At 42.4% G+C, this 16,375-nt stretch overlaps 1 protein-coding gene across 5 annotated transcripts in view; it reads left to right on the top strand.

Moving 5' to 3' along the window:
* Positions 1–14,645, top strand: part of EYA4 (EYA transcriptional coactivator and phosphatase 4) — a 135,203-nt gene extending 120,558 nt beyond the window's left edge. For 3 of the 5 annotated variants that reach the window (XM_087718442.1, XM_087718440.1, XM_087718438.1), the window contains 6 exons: positions 1,522–1,580; positions 1,678–1,838; positions 9,147–9,261; positions 10,823–10,944; positions 12,000–12,100; positions 14,327–14,645. In XM_087718442.1, the coding sequence (XP_087574568.1) occupies positions 1,522–1,580; positions 1,678–1,838; positions 9,147–9,261; positions 10,823–10,944; positions 12,000–12,100; positions 14,327–14,407 (639 nt within the window). In that variant the 3' untranslated portion in view covers positions 14,408–14,645. Of the gene's footprint in view, positions 1–1,521; positions 1,581–1,677; positions 1,839–9,146; positions 9,262–10,822; positions 10,945–11,859; positions 11,961–11,999; positions 12,101–14,326 lie in introns of all 5 variants that reach the window. The other 2 variants (XM_087718441.1, XM_087718439.1) reach the window with 1 other exon arrangement.
* Positions 14,646–16,375: the final 1,730 nt, after the last annotated feature.

The raw sequence follows: 16,375 nt of genomic DNA, 5'->3' as shown, positions 1-16,375 counted from the left end.
TCCTTTTATAGATTGTCCCTAATAGCCTGGAATTTGCCTCTAGCCCATAATAAAGCAGTGCAAATGTTGTATCTTCCCCTGTGTCAAAATAACTGAACAAGACATTGGTTGCTTTCCATGCTCAGTTCACCATAGAAGGCAGTATTAGATCCTAGATTTAGCCACAAAACAGGCTTTTAATTCTAGTCCCAATTGGGTATATATTTCTGGAGATGTTGCTATATAGGAGGATCTCACCAGGTGGAAGAGGTTAATATAGAGAAGAAATTCAGTTCTTTTAACTACAGCTTTAAGAACCAGCCATAGCATTTTGAATTCCATATGGGAAGACAGTATAGTTTTGCAGTAAAGTGGTTTGTTCCCTTCATGCTTTCCCTCTTAATAGCCTGTCCATCAAATTCTGGACTAGTTGCAGTTCTAACTGCTCTAAAGAAAATTCTGTGAATCAGTCCAGTTATTACTTAATTAAAGTAAGTATCATCACTGTGCCAAAGATTTGCTTTCTCCAGTGAGAGCACTGAGGTTATTGGTTGCAACAATGATGAGATGTCACAATTATCACCTTTGAAATTTGATCTTTGGTCTTACAAGCAAGACCAGAACTATTATAACCCTGAGTGCTTAAGTCTCAACTTAGTGAACCAGTAGACTTGGGTATTATTATATTATGAATATCACGTAATCATTTTTATATGTGGGCAATTATCAATTATATTCACAGTCTAAGACTGGTAGAAACTTAATACATCAGGTCCTAACCAAGGGCCTAACAATTAATAAGGTAGCATTTAAGAAAATAGATGCTATTTTCCAGGCAGAGTGATTTTTCTAAAAATTGGGTGTTCAGGTGCCATAAATTCAATATTTTCAGATATTATTTCCACTGATAAAACCATCAGAAAAAGCAAAATGTACAATCAAGAATTTGTTGCAGTTGGATACATTTTTATTCAAAGTTATTTTTCTTTTAAAAGTCTGTTTATTTTTCAAAAAGATAAATATGATTGCTTGCCAGTGTAGTCAACAATGGAGCATGAATAAACAGATATTTTTGAAAGTTATGCATTACTTTTTTATTTATATAATATACATTGATTTTAAGTTTTGTTTATTGACATAGTTCTGATGATAATAAGTTTTTATTTTTCATTTTGTGTTTTATATTGAGGCTTCTTATGCAGGACAAGCGAACATATACTTAAGTATTGTGTTAAGACTTGCAAATCTTAATTGGAGCAAAGTGGAATCATTCGTGTTTTTGTGTGGGAGGGGTGTGTGGGTGTTTTCATCTACTACTTAGCAATCTTTGAAGTATTGCAGTATATCTAGGAATATACCAGTTGATCATATTGGAGAAAAAAGAAATGATAGCTTCACCTTATGAAATTGTAAATGCTCATATTCTGCCATCTGCTGGCAATAGAGATGGTAATCCTCATTTAGATTTTTCACATTAAAGCATCAATGTAAAACATTAAACAAGATATTGCTGCCCTATTCTAAAACATATTATCTTACTAGGAATGTGATCAAGTACATATAGATGATGTATCATCAGATGACAATGGACAAGATCTAAGGTAAGATGTGCCTTGAAAAAAAATGAAGCAAATTTAAATAAGTATATATTTTTAGGAAGAAATAGTATTCACTTTTGCATATTTTGGGTGTTTGCAGTACCTACAGTTTTGCAACTGATGGCTTCCATGCAGCTGCAAGTAGTGCAAACCTTTGTCTGCCAACAGGTGTAAGAGGAGGAGTTGACTGGATGAGGAAGCTGGCATTCCGTTACAGAAGAGTCAAAGAATTATATAATACTTATAAAAACAATGTAGGAGGTAAGAGGTGTTTTTTTTCAATATGACATTAACATCAATCTTGTACTCTTCTGAAAATAATTATTTATAATGTAAAATATAAATAATATATAATAATAATACAATCATAGATAGATTATAGATTATAGATTACTGTATTTGTATGCCGCCCTTTTCCCTGAGGGGACTCAGGGCAGTTCACAATTCAAGGGGAGGGAAGGACAAACAAGTTACAAACATGAAGACAATACATCGTTAAAAAGCGCAACAGTCATACTATTCAAGTGGGGTTGAAGTCTTTAGCCCCAGGCCTGTCGGGACAGCCAGGTTTTAAGGGCTACGCGGAAGGTCTGGAGGGTGGTGAGGGTACGAATCTCCACGGGGAGTTCGTTTCAAAGGGTCGGAGCAGCCACCGAGAAGGCTCTCCTCCGGGTAGTTGCCAGTCGACATTGGCCGGCTGATGGGATTCGGAGGAGGCCTAATCTATGGGATCTTATTGGCCTAGTGGAGGTAATTGGCAGTAGGCGGTCTCTCAAGTACCCAGATCCAATACCATGAAGGGCTTTGTAGGTGACAATCATACAAAATAACTATGGGTGGTTTGGATGTTTTGTGAAGAAAACTGGATGAAGAAAAAAAAAGGAATAATTTACAGTCTTCCTTTAACTAGTTGTGTAATACCTGGAATACTGCACCCAGTTTTGGTCACCACATTACAAAAAAGATGTTGAGACTTTGGAAAAAGTGCAGAGAAGAGCAAATGGGATGATTCCCGAAGACTAAAACATATGAAGAATGGTTGCAGGAACTGGGTATAGCTAGAAAAGAAGGACGAGCAGTGACATGATAGCAGTGTTCCAGTATTTGAGGAGCTGCCACAAAGAAAAAAGGATTAATTTATTTTCCTAAGCACCAGAAGGCAAGAAACACTGGATAGAAACTAATCCAGTAGAGAAGCAACCTGGAATTAAGAAGAAACTTCCTAATGATGATAATAATTAACCGGTGGAACAGCTTGCCTTCAGAAGTTGTGGGTCCTTTAACATTAGAGTAAATGTCTATGGAGATACTCAGTCATCCATGTCATGTTTGTCCCAAGGTGTTTTTTCATGATACAACTGGACTTTCTTATTTTTCTTTGAAGACATTTTGCTTCTCCTCCAAGATGCTTCTTCAGCTTTGACTGGCTGGTGGGGAATGGAAGGATTTATATTCCTTGCAGACAGCTGGTCATTTGCATTCTTTTAGAGAGTCATTGAGGCCTCTTAGAAGTTCATCTGTGCCTCATTGTCACCCGAGTAGTGCATCCATCTTCATCGTTGGAAGTTTTTAAGAAGAGACTGGATAGCCACTTGTCTCAAATTGTATAGTCTCCTACTTGAGTAGGAGGTTGGACTAGAAGACCTCCAAGATCCCCTCCAGCTCTATTCTGATTGAAGTTTGGACCTTAAATTGCAGGTTTCTTGAGCTCCCCTTGCATTAGTTAACTTAGATGACAAATAGTCACTTTAGCTTTTCATCTCAAGTTAAAACGGTCCTCTGTGCCTTTGAAGAGAATCTTCCTAGACAAATTGGTCTGGTATAGTTTTCTCACTGATGTTGTAGCTTTGTATATTCTGGATTTTCATTACAGATATATCTCATTTAATGACTGCTTTGTACAGTGATCTTTTGCAGTTTAAGTCAATGAAGAAAAACTAATTTTATGACTAATCATTGTACATATGACCTTCACAGGTCTGTAAAGCACAGGAAAGCTGAAGTAAGATCATAAGTCACAGTTTCATTTAGTAACAATTTTATTTGATTTGCCAGACCCAATTGTAGTTGCTAGATAAGAACTTCTCGTATATATGGAGTAGCATTCAAAAGCATTCTTCACATGCAATCCAATGTAAATAATATTTTAGATGTCACTTACAGTGGGGGGGTGCCAATTTTTTTACTACTGGTTCAGGCACGTGCGCCCTTGCATGCACAGAAGTCTCCAGCTGGGTGGGCAGAGCCTCCTACCACCGCTACTACTGGTTCACCCAATCCGGGCCAAACCAAGAGCAACCCATCTCTGGTCACTTATATGTTATGCATATTATAACCCAGCCAGGGCTCAAGACTAAGCACAGATCCCAACCTATGGGGTTGTGAAAGATAAAATCCACATATCCTTAAGGAATTATTTTTTGATACGAGGAGGCGCTGAGGTAATTTCAAGGAACGTTTATTAACAGGAACACTACAACTGACAGTTCAGAACGCGCGTGCTGGACAGCGCCACCTGACAGCTGTTTATACGAATAGCTGTCAGGCGGTCGGCCAATGGGAGAGCCGCGATTCTCCTGCCGGCAGCCAGCCGTGCCTGGACCAATCGGGTTCTTGCGAGGCGTGGCTTGGCTGCCGGCTGCGTCAGGAGGACACAACACCCCTTCCCCCCAGAAGGCGCATGCGTAGTCGTCCAGATACTTTGGTCGACTACGCAGGCGCTAGGATCGCCTCAGTTTGGGTGTGGTCACCGAAGACGACGGACGTGGAGGAGGAGTCCTGCTGGAGAGGTGGAGCGGAATCGGAGGCCCAGGCCCTAGCCTCGCGCCAGAGTTTGAAGGCAAGTTTGCGGTCGCGGTGGTCGTTGGTGGAGGGTCGCCTGGTGGATTGCGCATTGGTGTTTGCAGTTGCGGTTGGAGGCCAGAGTTGCACATTGGTGGTTGCGGTTGCGGTTGGAGGCCAGAGTTGGGCGGAGCAGCCAGAGCGGTGAGGCCCTGTGGTCCGGGCAGCTGGGCGGTTGCACGGCAGCACAACTGGTCTACATGGCGCTGCCAAACTCGTCCATCGCCAAGTTGGACCCTGTAGGAACAGGGCCTCATTAGTTCTTGTATCACGGCCGGCACCCACTTTGGTTCGCCCAAGTAATTCTGGGCGTATACCTCCTCCCCCACTAGGAAAGCCCTTGGGGCGGCTGAGAGGGATACAGACAGGGGGAGAAGTGGGGATGTAGCTGGTCCAGGGTAGTGCGGAGGCAGCGGCCCATGAGAATTTTGGCAGGGGACTTGCCGGGGGTGGAGCAGGGGGTGGAGTGTTGGGCTTGGAGGTAGGTACAGAGGCGGGCTGGCCAGGGCAAGTGGCTGAGCCGGGCCAGGCTTTCCTTGGCAGAGCGAACAGCGCACTCAGCTATTCCATTGCTGGCGGGATGGTAGGGAGCTGAGGCATGGCAAGCCCCCAGGCTGGCCAGGTAGAGGCGGAATTCGGCAGAGGCAAATTGGGCACCGTTGTCGGTCACCAATGTATCCGGGAGGCCGTGGGTTGAGAGAAGGCACTCTAGGACATGGATGGTGGTGGCAGAGGTTAAAGAGTGCATTTGGATAACTTCTACCCACTTAGAAAGGGCGTCCACTACAAGGAGGAAGGAGCGGGGTTTCCCATTCCCGAGGAGGAGAAGTGGGTGGCGCAGGCCGGACAGCCTGGCAGGGTGGGCACCATTGCACCCAGCCAGCAATGTCGGCGTCCATGGAGAGCCACCAGACATATCCGCGGCCCAGGGCCTTCATGCGGACAATGCCTGGATGACCCTCGTGGAGCCAATGCAGGACCAGCTGGTGCAGGGCAGGCGGCCCGACCACCTGGGAGCTCCAAAGGAGGCATCCCTGGAGGATGGAGAGTTCGGTGCGGCAGCGAAGGAAAGGCAGGAACTCGGGAGCCCGAGAATCCGCCATCCAGCCCCGGCAAACAGTGTCCAAGATGCAGCAAAGGAGGGGATCGGTGGAGGTTGCCCGGACGATGTCAGACGCGGAGAGTGGCAGCTCCAGGTCATTTACGAGGAAGACGCCGGAGGCCACGGAGGGGTCAGGGTCAGAAAGCGGGGTGGGCAGCGGACACCTGCTTAAGGCGTCGGCGGGGCCCATATGCTTACCCATCTGGTAGTGCAGCCGGTAAGAATAAACAGAGAGAAACTTGGACCATCGGGACATGCGGGGCGAGAGAATGGGGGGGTGGCGCGATCCCCTGCCAGGATGCCAAGAAGGGGCTTATGGTCCATGAGGAGGGTGAACGGGCGGCCGTAGAGGTAATGATGAAACCTCTTCACCCCAGAGGCCACCAGAGCCTCCTTGTCCAGGTGGCTGTAATTCCTTTCAGCCCTGGACAAGGTGCGCGAGTAGAAGGCGATGGGTGCTTCAGAGCCATCAGGGAAAGAGTGGCTCAAGACAGTACCCACGCCATAAGGGGAGGCGTCACAGGCTAGAAGGAGAGGTAAGTGCTCATCGTACTGCACGAGCACGGGGGCTGCTGTCAAAAGGTGTTTGACAGCCGTGAGCGCATGCGCCTCGTGGCTGGTCCAGGCCCAGGGGGCGGAGGAATCCAATAAGCGGTGGAGGGGCTTCGCCACCAAAGCCTTGTGCGGTATAAAGGTGGCGTAGAAGTTTAACAGCCCCAAAAAAGCTTGTAGCTCTGCCTTGTTAGATGGGGTGGGAGCGTTGGTGATGGCCTCAACCTTGGCGGGAGAGGGGTGGATGCCACGGGTATCCACGCAGAACCCCAGAAAGTCGACGGAGGGAACCCCAAGGTGACATTTGGAGCGCTTCAGGTGGAGACATGAGGCGCGGAAATGGGAGAGGACAGTCCAGAGGGTGGAGATGAGTCCTGATTGGTCCAGAGCAGCAATCAGGATGTCATCAAAGTATGGCGTCACGCCAGGGATGCCATGGAGTAGGCGCTCCATGAGTCCCTGGAAAAGGCCGGGGGCGACGCTGATGCCAAATTGCAGGTGCTTGCATCAGAACGCCCCCCTGTGCGTGACGATGGTCTGGGCAGTGGCAGTGGCGTCGTCCACTGGCAGCTGCTGATAAGCTTGGACCAGGTCGAATTTGGCAAAAATCTTGCCCTGGCCCAAGGAATGCAGCACATGCTGGACGACGGGCACTGGGTAGGGGTGGGCCTGCAGCGCCTTGTTGACTGTGGTCTTGTAGTCGGCGCAGACCCTCAGGGATCCGTCCGACTTCAAGGGCAGGATGATAGGAGTCTCCCAAGGGACATGATCCACGGGTTCTAGAGATGAGCTTATCCAGCTCTGCGTCGACTTTAGCCCGCAGCACCAACGGCACTCTGTGGGCTTTTAGACGAATGGGGGCCACCAGGGGATCTAGGTTTAGGGAGATGGGAGTGCCATTATAACAGCCCAGGGACTCGCTGAACACATCAGCGAACTCTGAAACCAACAGGTCAAGATCAGAGGCCAGCCTGAGGGAATTAACACCAGCAATGGACAAGCCGAAGGCTCGGAACCAGTCCAGCCCCAGGAGAGAGGTCAAGGAATTTCTGCCCAGGGTGAGGGGCAAGGGACCGTGGAACCGCCCATACTGGACCGGCAACGTGAGGCACCCAAGGACAGGAATGGAAGTCCCCTGAAAGTCCCAGAGGTGGCAAGGGGCGGAAGAAAGTCGTTCCCGCTTGAAGCAGGGGAAGAGTTTTTTAAGCGTGTCCCATGAGATGATGAATCTCAAGGAGCCGGTGTCGAGCTCCATGTTGCACGGGCGGGCGGCGAGCAAGACGCAGAGGTGCATCTTACCCCGGCCCCCTGAAGCAGTCGAAGCGGAGTCTATCAGCCATTCAGATGCAAGCCCCTCGGGCTCTGAGACGGCGTAGCACCGGGAAGAAGAAGAAGGCACAGAGGCAGGATGGCAGCCGGCAGGAGCTCTGGCTGGCCACGGCGTCGAAGCAGGGGAGCGGCACACGGCGGCGATGTGGCCCTTCTTGCCTCATTGGCGGCAGAGCACGGCCAGGAATCGGCAGGAGGAACGCGGATGGCGGCCGCCGCAACTGAGACAGGCCCCAGCGTCTTTGAACGAAAGGGACTGGAATTGATCGACAGAGAGGTCGAAGTCTGACCGAGGCTCGTCATGGGTCACTTGGCAATGGATGGAAGAAGGAGGAAGAGAAACTGTGACCAGGGGAGGTAACCGGCAAAGATCCGACATGGACTGGCCGGCCATCTCATACGCCCGAGCTTCGTTGACGGCGATCTTCATAGACAGCTCCGAGCGTGACAGGATGTGGCGGTGGAGGTTCAAGTCTTGGAGGCCATAGATAAATTGCTCCAAGAGAGCATCGTCTAAATGGAGGAATTCGCAGTCCATGGCGGTGGTGCGAAGAGCCGCCATATACTGAGCGATGGACTGGCCCTCCCGCTGGATGCAGCGATTGAAATGTTGTTGCCTGGCATAGCGGGAGGGAGCCGGTTCATAGTGAACCTTGAGGTGGGACAGGAGAACATCGAAAGGAATGGCGTGCGACAGTGAAGGAGCAGAGAGGGCACGGGCGGTGGCAAACATCTCCGCCCCGCAATAGTGGAGAAAAACTCCCTTCTTGCACCCCTCAGGAAGGTCAGTGAGCCCGTGGGCTTGAAGGAAGACTTCGAATCTCTCCAGGAAGGCATCCCAACTCTCAGCCTCAGGACGGAAAGGCAAGAAAGAAGAAGTGGCGGCAATGGCCGGGACGTGCACTGGGTCAACGTCGCTCATCCTCGTCACCAGGTTTTTTATACGGGGAGGCGCTGAGGAAATTTCAAAGAACGTTTATTAACAGGAACACTACAACTGCTACCACCCTTTCCATATGTCCTGAGATATTAATCTTTGGTTTTAATTTGTGTATCCCAAAGGTGCTTTTTCAAATGGCAACTTGACTTTCTTTGTTTTTTTTTTAGACATTTTATTGACATTTATAGGCCGCCCTTTTCCCTAAGGGGACTCAGGGCGGCTTACATTTCATAGGAGGGGAGTGTAAGACAGGACACAAAAGAAATGTGAATAAAGAAAAAAAATAACCAATAAAACACAACATTCATTCAACATTCGGGCGGGGCGAGATTAAGGTCTTATCCCCAGGCCTGACGGGATAGCCAGATCTTGAGGGCTGTGCGAAAGGTCTGGACGGTGGTGAGGGTGCGAATCTCCACGGGGAGATCGTTCCAAAGCGTTTTTCCTTGAAGATGTGTCTCTTCTCATCCAAGAAGTTTCTTCAGTTCTTAATTTATTTATGTTTTAATGTAGATACATTTTATGACTATAAACCACATAGAGTACCTGAAACAAAATAACCTTTAATGCATATTATAAGTAACTTGGAAGTAGTAATATGCACTGGAGACAAATTTCGTGTATGTTCAATCACACTTGGCAATAAAGCTTTTCTATTCTGCTCTGCGCTGCTCACTTTTACATTCACAAGCAAATGGATTGAAATATTTTTGTAGAGAAATATGTTATCGGTCTAAATTAACATGGGACTATAATTCTTGTTAAACAGAATGCACTTTTAAGAACTTTTTTCTTTATGAATCAGGACTTCTTGGCCCTGCAAAAAGAGATGCATGGCTACAGTTAAGAGCAGAGATTGAAGCTCTCACTGACTCCTGGCTGACCAATGCACTTAAATCATTATCAATTATTAGTACAAGGTGAGTACAAACTCATTTTTTTTAAAAATATATATTATATTACACAATTACACTGCAGGAAAACAATATCAAAGGCAAGAGCAGATAACAAGATACTTATAGGCATTCATTTTCCTGCAGATATGTTCTTCATGCATTTTTTGGCATTTTTTATTTTTGTTTTAATCAAAAATAAATGGATGGTAAAATGCTAGCAGCTAGTATTAGCTTTATTAACAGGAATGCATCCAGGACCCTTAGACATTCTTAGAAAATAAAAATAGAATATTTTTAATATTTTAATAGAATAGTAGAAGCATGGCTGCTCCTTGAAAATTGATTAGAGTGGTTAGAGGAAGTGATGAGTGTTTACTGACTCACTACACTCAACATCAAAGGCATTTGGTAAGACTAATATTCCAAAGGCATCCCCTGGCCAACAGAATACAGTGGGACCTCAGGTCGCGAGTGGTTCTGACCACGACCAAATCGGGTGCTGACCAAAAAATCTGCTAAAAGTTTCACTCTGTTCACAAACACATCCTCGGGTGGCGATCAAACACAGCCACCGTGGCAGGGAAAATCTCTTTCAGTGCCTTTTTTTGTGTGTGTCCGGGCATGTGCAGTCACTCTTGCTTCCAGTCACAACCAAATCAGGTGCCATCCGAAGTCCTGGAACAGATTACGGTCGTGACCTGAGGTCCCACTGTATCCACCTATCCCTCATATAATGCAAAGTGATATTGTAAATAGGAGATTAGGCATTGAGGTAGTCTCCAACCTATATAAGAGATAGGTGGGTATTTGTTCAATGGCACTGAACAAATGGTGGTGACAACTATTTCTCAGAGTTCCAACCATCTCAGCACCCGACCAAATATGTGATTATGACCAGAAGCTTGGCAAGGTAATAATATTTCTAACTGGTTGCAGTGCCTGATGATCACATGATTAATATTTGCAACCTTCCCTATTGCTTCCCTATGAAGTCATTTGGGAAGACAGCAAGAAAGGTCACACATCTTTGGGATACGTTTCCCCTACCTGCCTGCTTTCTCCCAATCCCTCTGCACTTGTGCCATGCCTCTCACAGACTTCCTCATGCACTTTCCATGACTTGCATGGAATGACCTACAGCATTGGGGGCCCCTCCCGACTGCATCACTTAGCAATGGAAATTCTGGTCTCAGAATTTTGCTGCAGTAAGTCAAGGACTACTGTACAGGAAACTGCTCTACAAAAAGCCAGGCTATTCGCCCATCCAGCTATCATATTCTATAAATTGTATAGCCTGTAAAATTATGTTGATTTCTTTGTAAGTTCAAAAAGTGATAAATAAAAATGTTATCTGAGACAAAAAGGCTATTTTTCCATTCATAAAGTAATTCATATTCTGTGAATTTAGAAACTCAGTTAAAGGTGTATGATGATCTATGGATCATCATAACCATGAAATTTTCAACGTACAGAATATTGCAATATTTATTATTATTGCAGTACTAATTGAAGTAGTAATTGATGGCTGATCTGTAGGTAATTTGTTTTATCATTATGCAGATATATACTCTGTCTTTCTTTATAGGAGTAACTGTGTAAATGTCTTGGTAACAACAACTCAACTTGTACCGGCTCTAGCAAAAGTGCTTCTGTATAGTTTAGGAGGTGTTTTTCCTATTGAAAATATTTACAGTGCAACTAAAATAGGTATGTATCTCAATTCTTTTCAATTTACATAATTTACTGATAGTTTCCAAACATCTTCTAATCTACTAATGTAATTTCAGCTCAGTTAACAAATGTCTTCACTTGTAAGAATTGTATGTAAAAACTATATATAAAGAGGTAGACAAGTAGAGTGAGATTCCTAGTTACCCCTCCCCCCCTCTCCCCCCCCCCTCTCTCTCTCTCTCACACACACACACACACACACACACACACACTTTTGGATGTACCAACCTCACTATTATCATTTGTTATGTTATTCAAGCATTTGAAAGAGGTACTTTACAAACATGTATTCTCATTAAAATAGGCTCTCTTTTTTGCAAGGCACAACTGTTTCTGAAGCAAAGTGACTGCATGCTTGAATGGCTTTCAAAGCAACTGTATACAGCTGCTTTGATGATTTGAAGAGATTTGTTTTGTTCATACACCTGCATATTGTGGTACACCTTTTTAAAAATGCTTTGCATGCTTCATTGACTCACAACATCCTTATTCAGGAAAATTGACCTCCTCCCAGGATGGAAAATGTATTGAACTTCAAAATGTTGAACTTTGAAAATAAAAAGGGCTACTCTAAGAAAACAAGTGCAGCTTTTGAGATACCAAGATTGCAAGAGAACAGACAACATGATTGTTTATGTCCAGAGGAAGAAACAAATTACATGCTTTATTAGGGTCCTAGCAGGATACCTTGCATGTTGTCTTAATATACCAAATATTAGCTTTCCTAAGTTTCCATTGAATTGTGGCAGAAAATAAATTTAAAAGTCACCGATCTTATTCGTAAGGCTTGTCTGTGATCATTTGTTTTGTATATGTGTCCCTTAGACTTTTTAGAGATCACTGTGATATTTCTTTTTTGAGGGCTCAAATAAATAGTGCATTATTTTTCAGGAAAAGAAAGCTGTTTTGAGCGTATAGTGTCCAGGTTTGGCACTAACATAACTTATGTTGTGATTGGAGATGGCCGAGATGAAGAGCATGCAGCTAACCAGGTAACTTCTCTCTGAACACTTATCTCATTTATCTTCCAGGAAAAGAAAGTTGCTTTGAACGAATAATGCAAAGGTTTGGCAGAAAAGTAGTATATGTTGTAATTGGGGATGGTGTAGAAGAAGAACAGGCAGCCAAAAAGGTAATTTGTTTCATGAAATGTTGGTGTGTTCTATAGATATTTACGCAAGCTTATTTTGTTTGCATTTTTGTTAGTATGGCACATTTGTCAAATTATTTCATATGCCACGATCATAAGACGTAAGATATAATCAAATCATTTGGATTCAAGCACAGGCTTTATGAGGATGGGCAAGATATGGAAATTGAATAAAATATATGCTGATTATACTGTAGATCTTTTTAAAAAAAATAATAACTCTAAGCAAATTAAACATATTGCGTGGATTTGCAAGGCTCAGAAAAGTGTATTTTGTGTCATATAATCGAAAAAGCACATTGATCTTCTTACAAATCTGAAGGGAATAATATGCAAAAAGCTACTAATTTCAGAGTGTAAGCTATAAATATATTTTAAGAAATTGATTATAATTTGAATTGATTTCATTCTCGAGACAGACACAGCTGTATCTATTCCTCATTTACCTTTAGAGAGCTGTGATTATTCCTGGGGGCTGGGGGGGGGCAAAATTGAGAAAAAAACAGGCCTTTTTTACTCATTTCTGCCCTCCCCAGCCCCCAGAAGCTCTCTGAAAGCCTTCTACAGGCTCTGCACAGCCATTTTGGTGAAGAGGAAGGAGCTTCTGGAGGCAAAAAATGCTGTATTCAGTGTATAAGGCGCACCCAGATTTTCAGCCTCTTTTTTTTGAGGGAAAAAGGAGCATCTTATACTCCAAAAAATACAGTATTTTATTATTAAAGTAATTTATGATCATATAAGTGCCTAATATATGAACATTGTCCTTAAAGAAATCTAGCAGGAAATCTGCTGTACTTCAACACATTTCATACTTCAGAATAAATATAAGCAAAGTGGAGAAAACATATAGATTCAGATATACTGCATCTAGAGCAAGGGTGCCCAGCCTTTTGGCTTGCCTGAGCCATACAGAATGAAGAGGATGTGTCTTGGATCCCATATAAAATATATAATATAGTTAATGTACATCAATCTCATAATAATGTTAAAAGTAGGCAATCTTATGGTTCCAAATGGTTGCCTTATAGATGCAATACAGTGTTAAGAATATCTGGTAGCCTATTCAGGAAACTGGGTGATTGATTATCTTAGAGTTGGCATGCTTCCTTCTAACTTTACCTGTTGTGTGCATGAACATTTGTAGATTTTTTTTAAAAAGAAGGCAATTTTTTCAAATAGATCTGCAGTCAGTAAAAATAAAGTTATTAAGCTTTATTAACAGACATACTCATGAACTTTTGCAGTGTTTTTAATTGCAGAAAGGGTATATTCCTCATAAGAGATTGCTTTCCTAAATTCACTGGCTGATACTTGGTAATCATTGTAGAAGTTCTGAATATTGAATAATATAACTTAAGTGACTATGTTGCTTTCAAGGAAAGTTTCATACATGACAGCAATTTAATTCCATATATAACAAATACAGGGGTTGGGGGTTGTATCGCCTATATAGACAGAAGTATAGGTTCAATTTGGGGTATATTCTGGTAATCATTGCTCAGAGAGAAATGAGCTGTATTGTAAAAGTTAAGCTGAAAGCAAGCATTAGAATTAAATGTGTTCATTTGCCTACTTATTCTCAAGTATTGTACTTTCTGAAGAAATCAGAGGGCATGATAGTTGTAAATTAAAACTAAGCACAGTGATCCAGTAAAAGTCGTTAATATTTTATATTAATGGATTCCCCCTGTAGTATACAAAATATATTTTGTAATGAAGATTATTACATACTTGATTGCTACTAAATTTACTTCTTTGAAATATAAACAATATTATTCTTAACATAGGCTTGGTAAATAAAGTTGGAGTAACATGTTGGTGTAGTAGTTAAGGCATCAAGCTAGAAAGTGGGAGACTTTGAATTCTAATCCCCCATCTTAAGCACAAAGCCCAGCTGTGTGACCTTGGGCCAGTCATTTTCTCTCAGCCTCTCAGAAACTACAAGTTTCTCGCAAAAACTACAAGGACTGATCTAGACAATCTCAGAAACAGATACAATTGAATAAAAAAACAAAGTTGAATTTATTAAGGTACTTATGAACCTTTTTGTATATTTTTTCAGATCTATTTGGACATTTGCTTTGTTTTATGTTTTTGTCTGTGTCCTACTAAGGATAATCATAATATATAAAAGAAAATATGTGATGGGCATGATAGATATATTGTTTATTCTTCTTGCTTTCTCTCTCTCCCACCTAACTAATGCAGCATAACATGCCTTTCTGGAGAATATCTAGCCACTCCGACCTCCTGGCTCTACACCAAGCGTTGGAATTAGAGTATTTGTAACTGTTCTTTTTTTATACATATTTCAAAGTACATTGATTTTTTTTTTTTACTTTGGATATGGTGACTCTGGCTTTCCACATATTATCGTCTTAAAAAGAAAGCAATACATGGATTCCATTGCAAAGAATTCAGATCACTGAATGGAGACACACGTTTTAATACGACATAAGGATTCTCTACATGGTCTTATATATTCAACATTTTGATGATTAAAAAACTAGAAAAATGGTTGCTGGTACACACCAAATGAGTCCTTGCCAGAGTGAACAAGGTTTGCAATAGACAAGAAGAAGAATGAATGCATTTTGTGAATGACAAGGGTGGTATTCAACAACATTCCTCACAATGGGATATATTCTCAGCACGGAGGTTTGAATCGAACTTTAGGCTACCTACCTGACCCAGAGAATTGGGATGCACTTGGACTATACAATGGCAGTCCTATCTCAGTCCGTAATAGGTGTAAATTATTAATGAAAATAATTTACTGTGACATTAGCAACTGACTTTGGAAGTGGATGCAATTTATTATATTGTTTTGTTTTGTTTTTGGAGGTGTGTGGGAAGGGGGTAAATAATAATAATTGTCTCTTTTATAAACTTGGCAGACAGAATGTGCATAATGATGTGTTGTGCCTTAAATGACAAGATCTTGTTTGTGTGTTACAGTGTAACATTGGTTTAAAATTATGTAGATAAAAGGATAAATCTTTGTGATAATTTTTGACATGACCAAATTTCAAATTCAACTAATCAGTACTGCATAAAAGCAGTTTAAGTGTTTGTTGCAGTAAGAGAAAAAATATATATAACTGAAAGTTAGCGTTTTTATTTAAATTCTTAATAATTCCACTGATTGTATGGAAATATTTTTTTAAAAAAATGTCAAAAGGTTGGAATATTCGGTATTTTGAGAAAATAGTTAACATGACAAATTATTTGACAATTTTTCCTTAATTTTTGCGTTTAAAAAAATTATACACATGGATAACTTGTGCTGCAATGAGTTTAATTTATAGTATATGTGTAAAAAAAAACCTAGCAGGCTACTTTTACCTATTGACCTGATATCAAATTACAATGTAGTATATTTAACATTCAATATGGTAGATATAAGCATGGCTGAATGTGGTCCAATGAAAGTTTAAGTAAAAGAAAACAGCTAAATCAAAAAACAAAAGGATTTGCTTGATATTTGTGCAACAAAAAATACAGTATACCAGGGGTGTGAAACTCAGTTTCATTGAGGGGCGCATCAGGACTCTGGTTGACCTTGGGGGGCTGGGTGGGGCCAACTGGGTGTGCATGGTCACGATGCCACTCCCTAAACTGCTGGCATGTTTCCTCTTCGCATTGAGTAGACTGGACCAAAGCTATGCTGGTCTGATCTTTCCTCTTTGCATTGGATAGACCAGAACAGCCCCATGAGTCGTATCCGACTACATTGTGAGCTGGATCCAACCCGCAGGCCTTGAGTTTGACACCCCTGCAGTAGACAAACAAAAAGATTACTAGATGGACAATAATATTTTTCTAACATTGTCAAGTAAAGACAAATGTAATCCATAAATTGCCCATTATATGGTCCAGTCAAAAAAGATCCTTTCAGTTAATGAGTTTCTACCAGGACTTAAGTCCATCATAACTGATTTTGTAGCTGTAGGTCAGCATGAATCTCAGTGGAATGCTCTGTTCCTCTCTGGTTAGTTTTTCGTATGCATATTAACTATGCTTACATTTATTTGCAGCAATTGTTTTTCTAACATTGCACTATATTATGGGTTCTCGAATAAATTGGTTTAATTCATACAATATATGAAGTCAAAATCAAACAATTATTTGAATGTGTAGATTCAGCCTTGCATATTATTTTGATCTTGTGTTTGCATAATAATAGAGTACAAGTCATTTGTTACAAAAGAGGTGGGCAGCATGTGCTATCCTGTCTGTGGCAACACCCCACCCACT

The sequence above is a fragment of the Thamnophis sirtalis genome, unplaced genomic scaffold, assembly GCF_051295495.1.
Source record: "Thamnophis sirtalis isolate CommonGarterSnake01/CBP01778 unplaced genomic scaffold, rThaSir2_p1.2 scaffold_6, whole genome shotgun sequence".
Taxonomy (NCBI): domain Eukaryota; kingdom Metazoa; phylum Chordata; class Lepidosauria; order Squamata; family Natricidae; genus Thamnophis; species Thamnophis sirtalis.
Note: the sequence above shows the minus strand (reverse complement) of the source record. Positions and strands in the feature narration are given on the sequence as shown.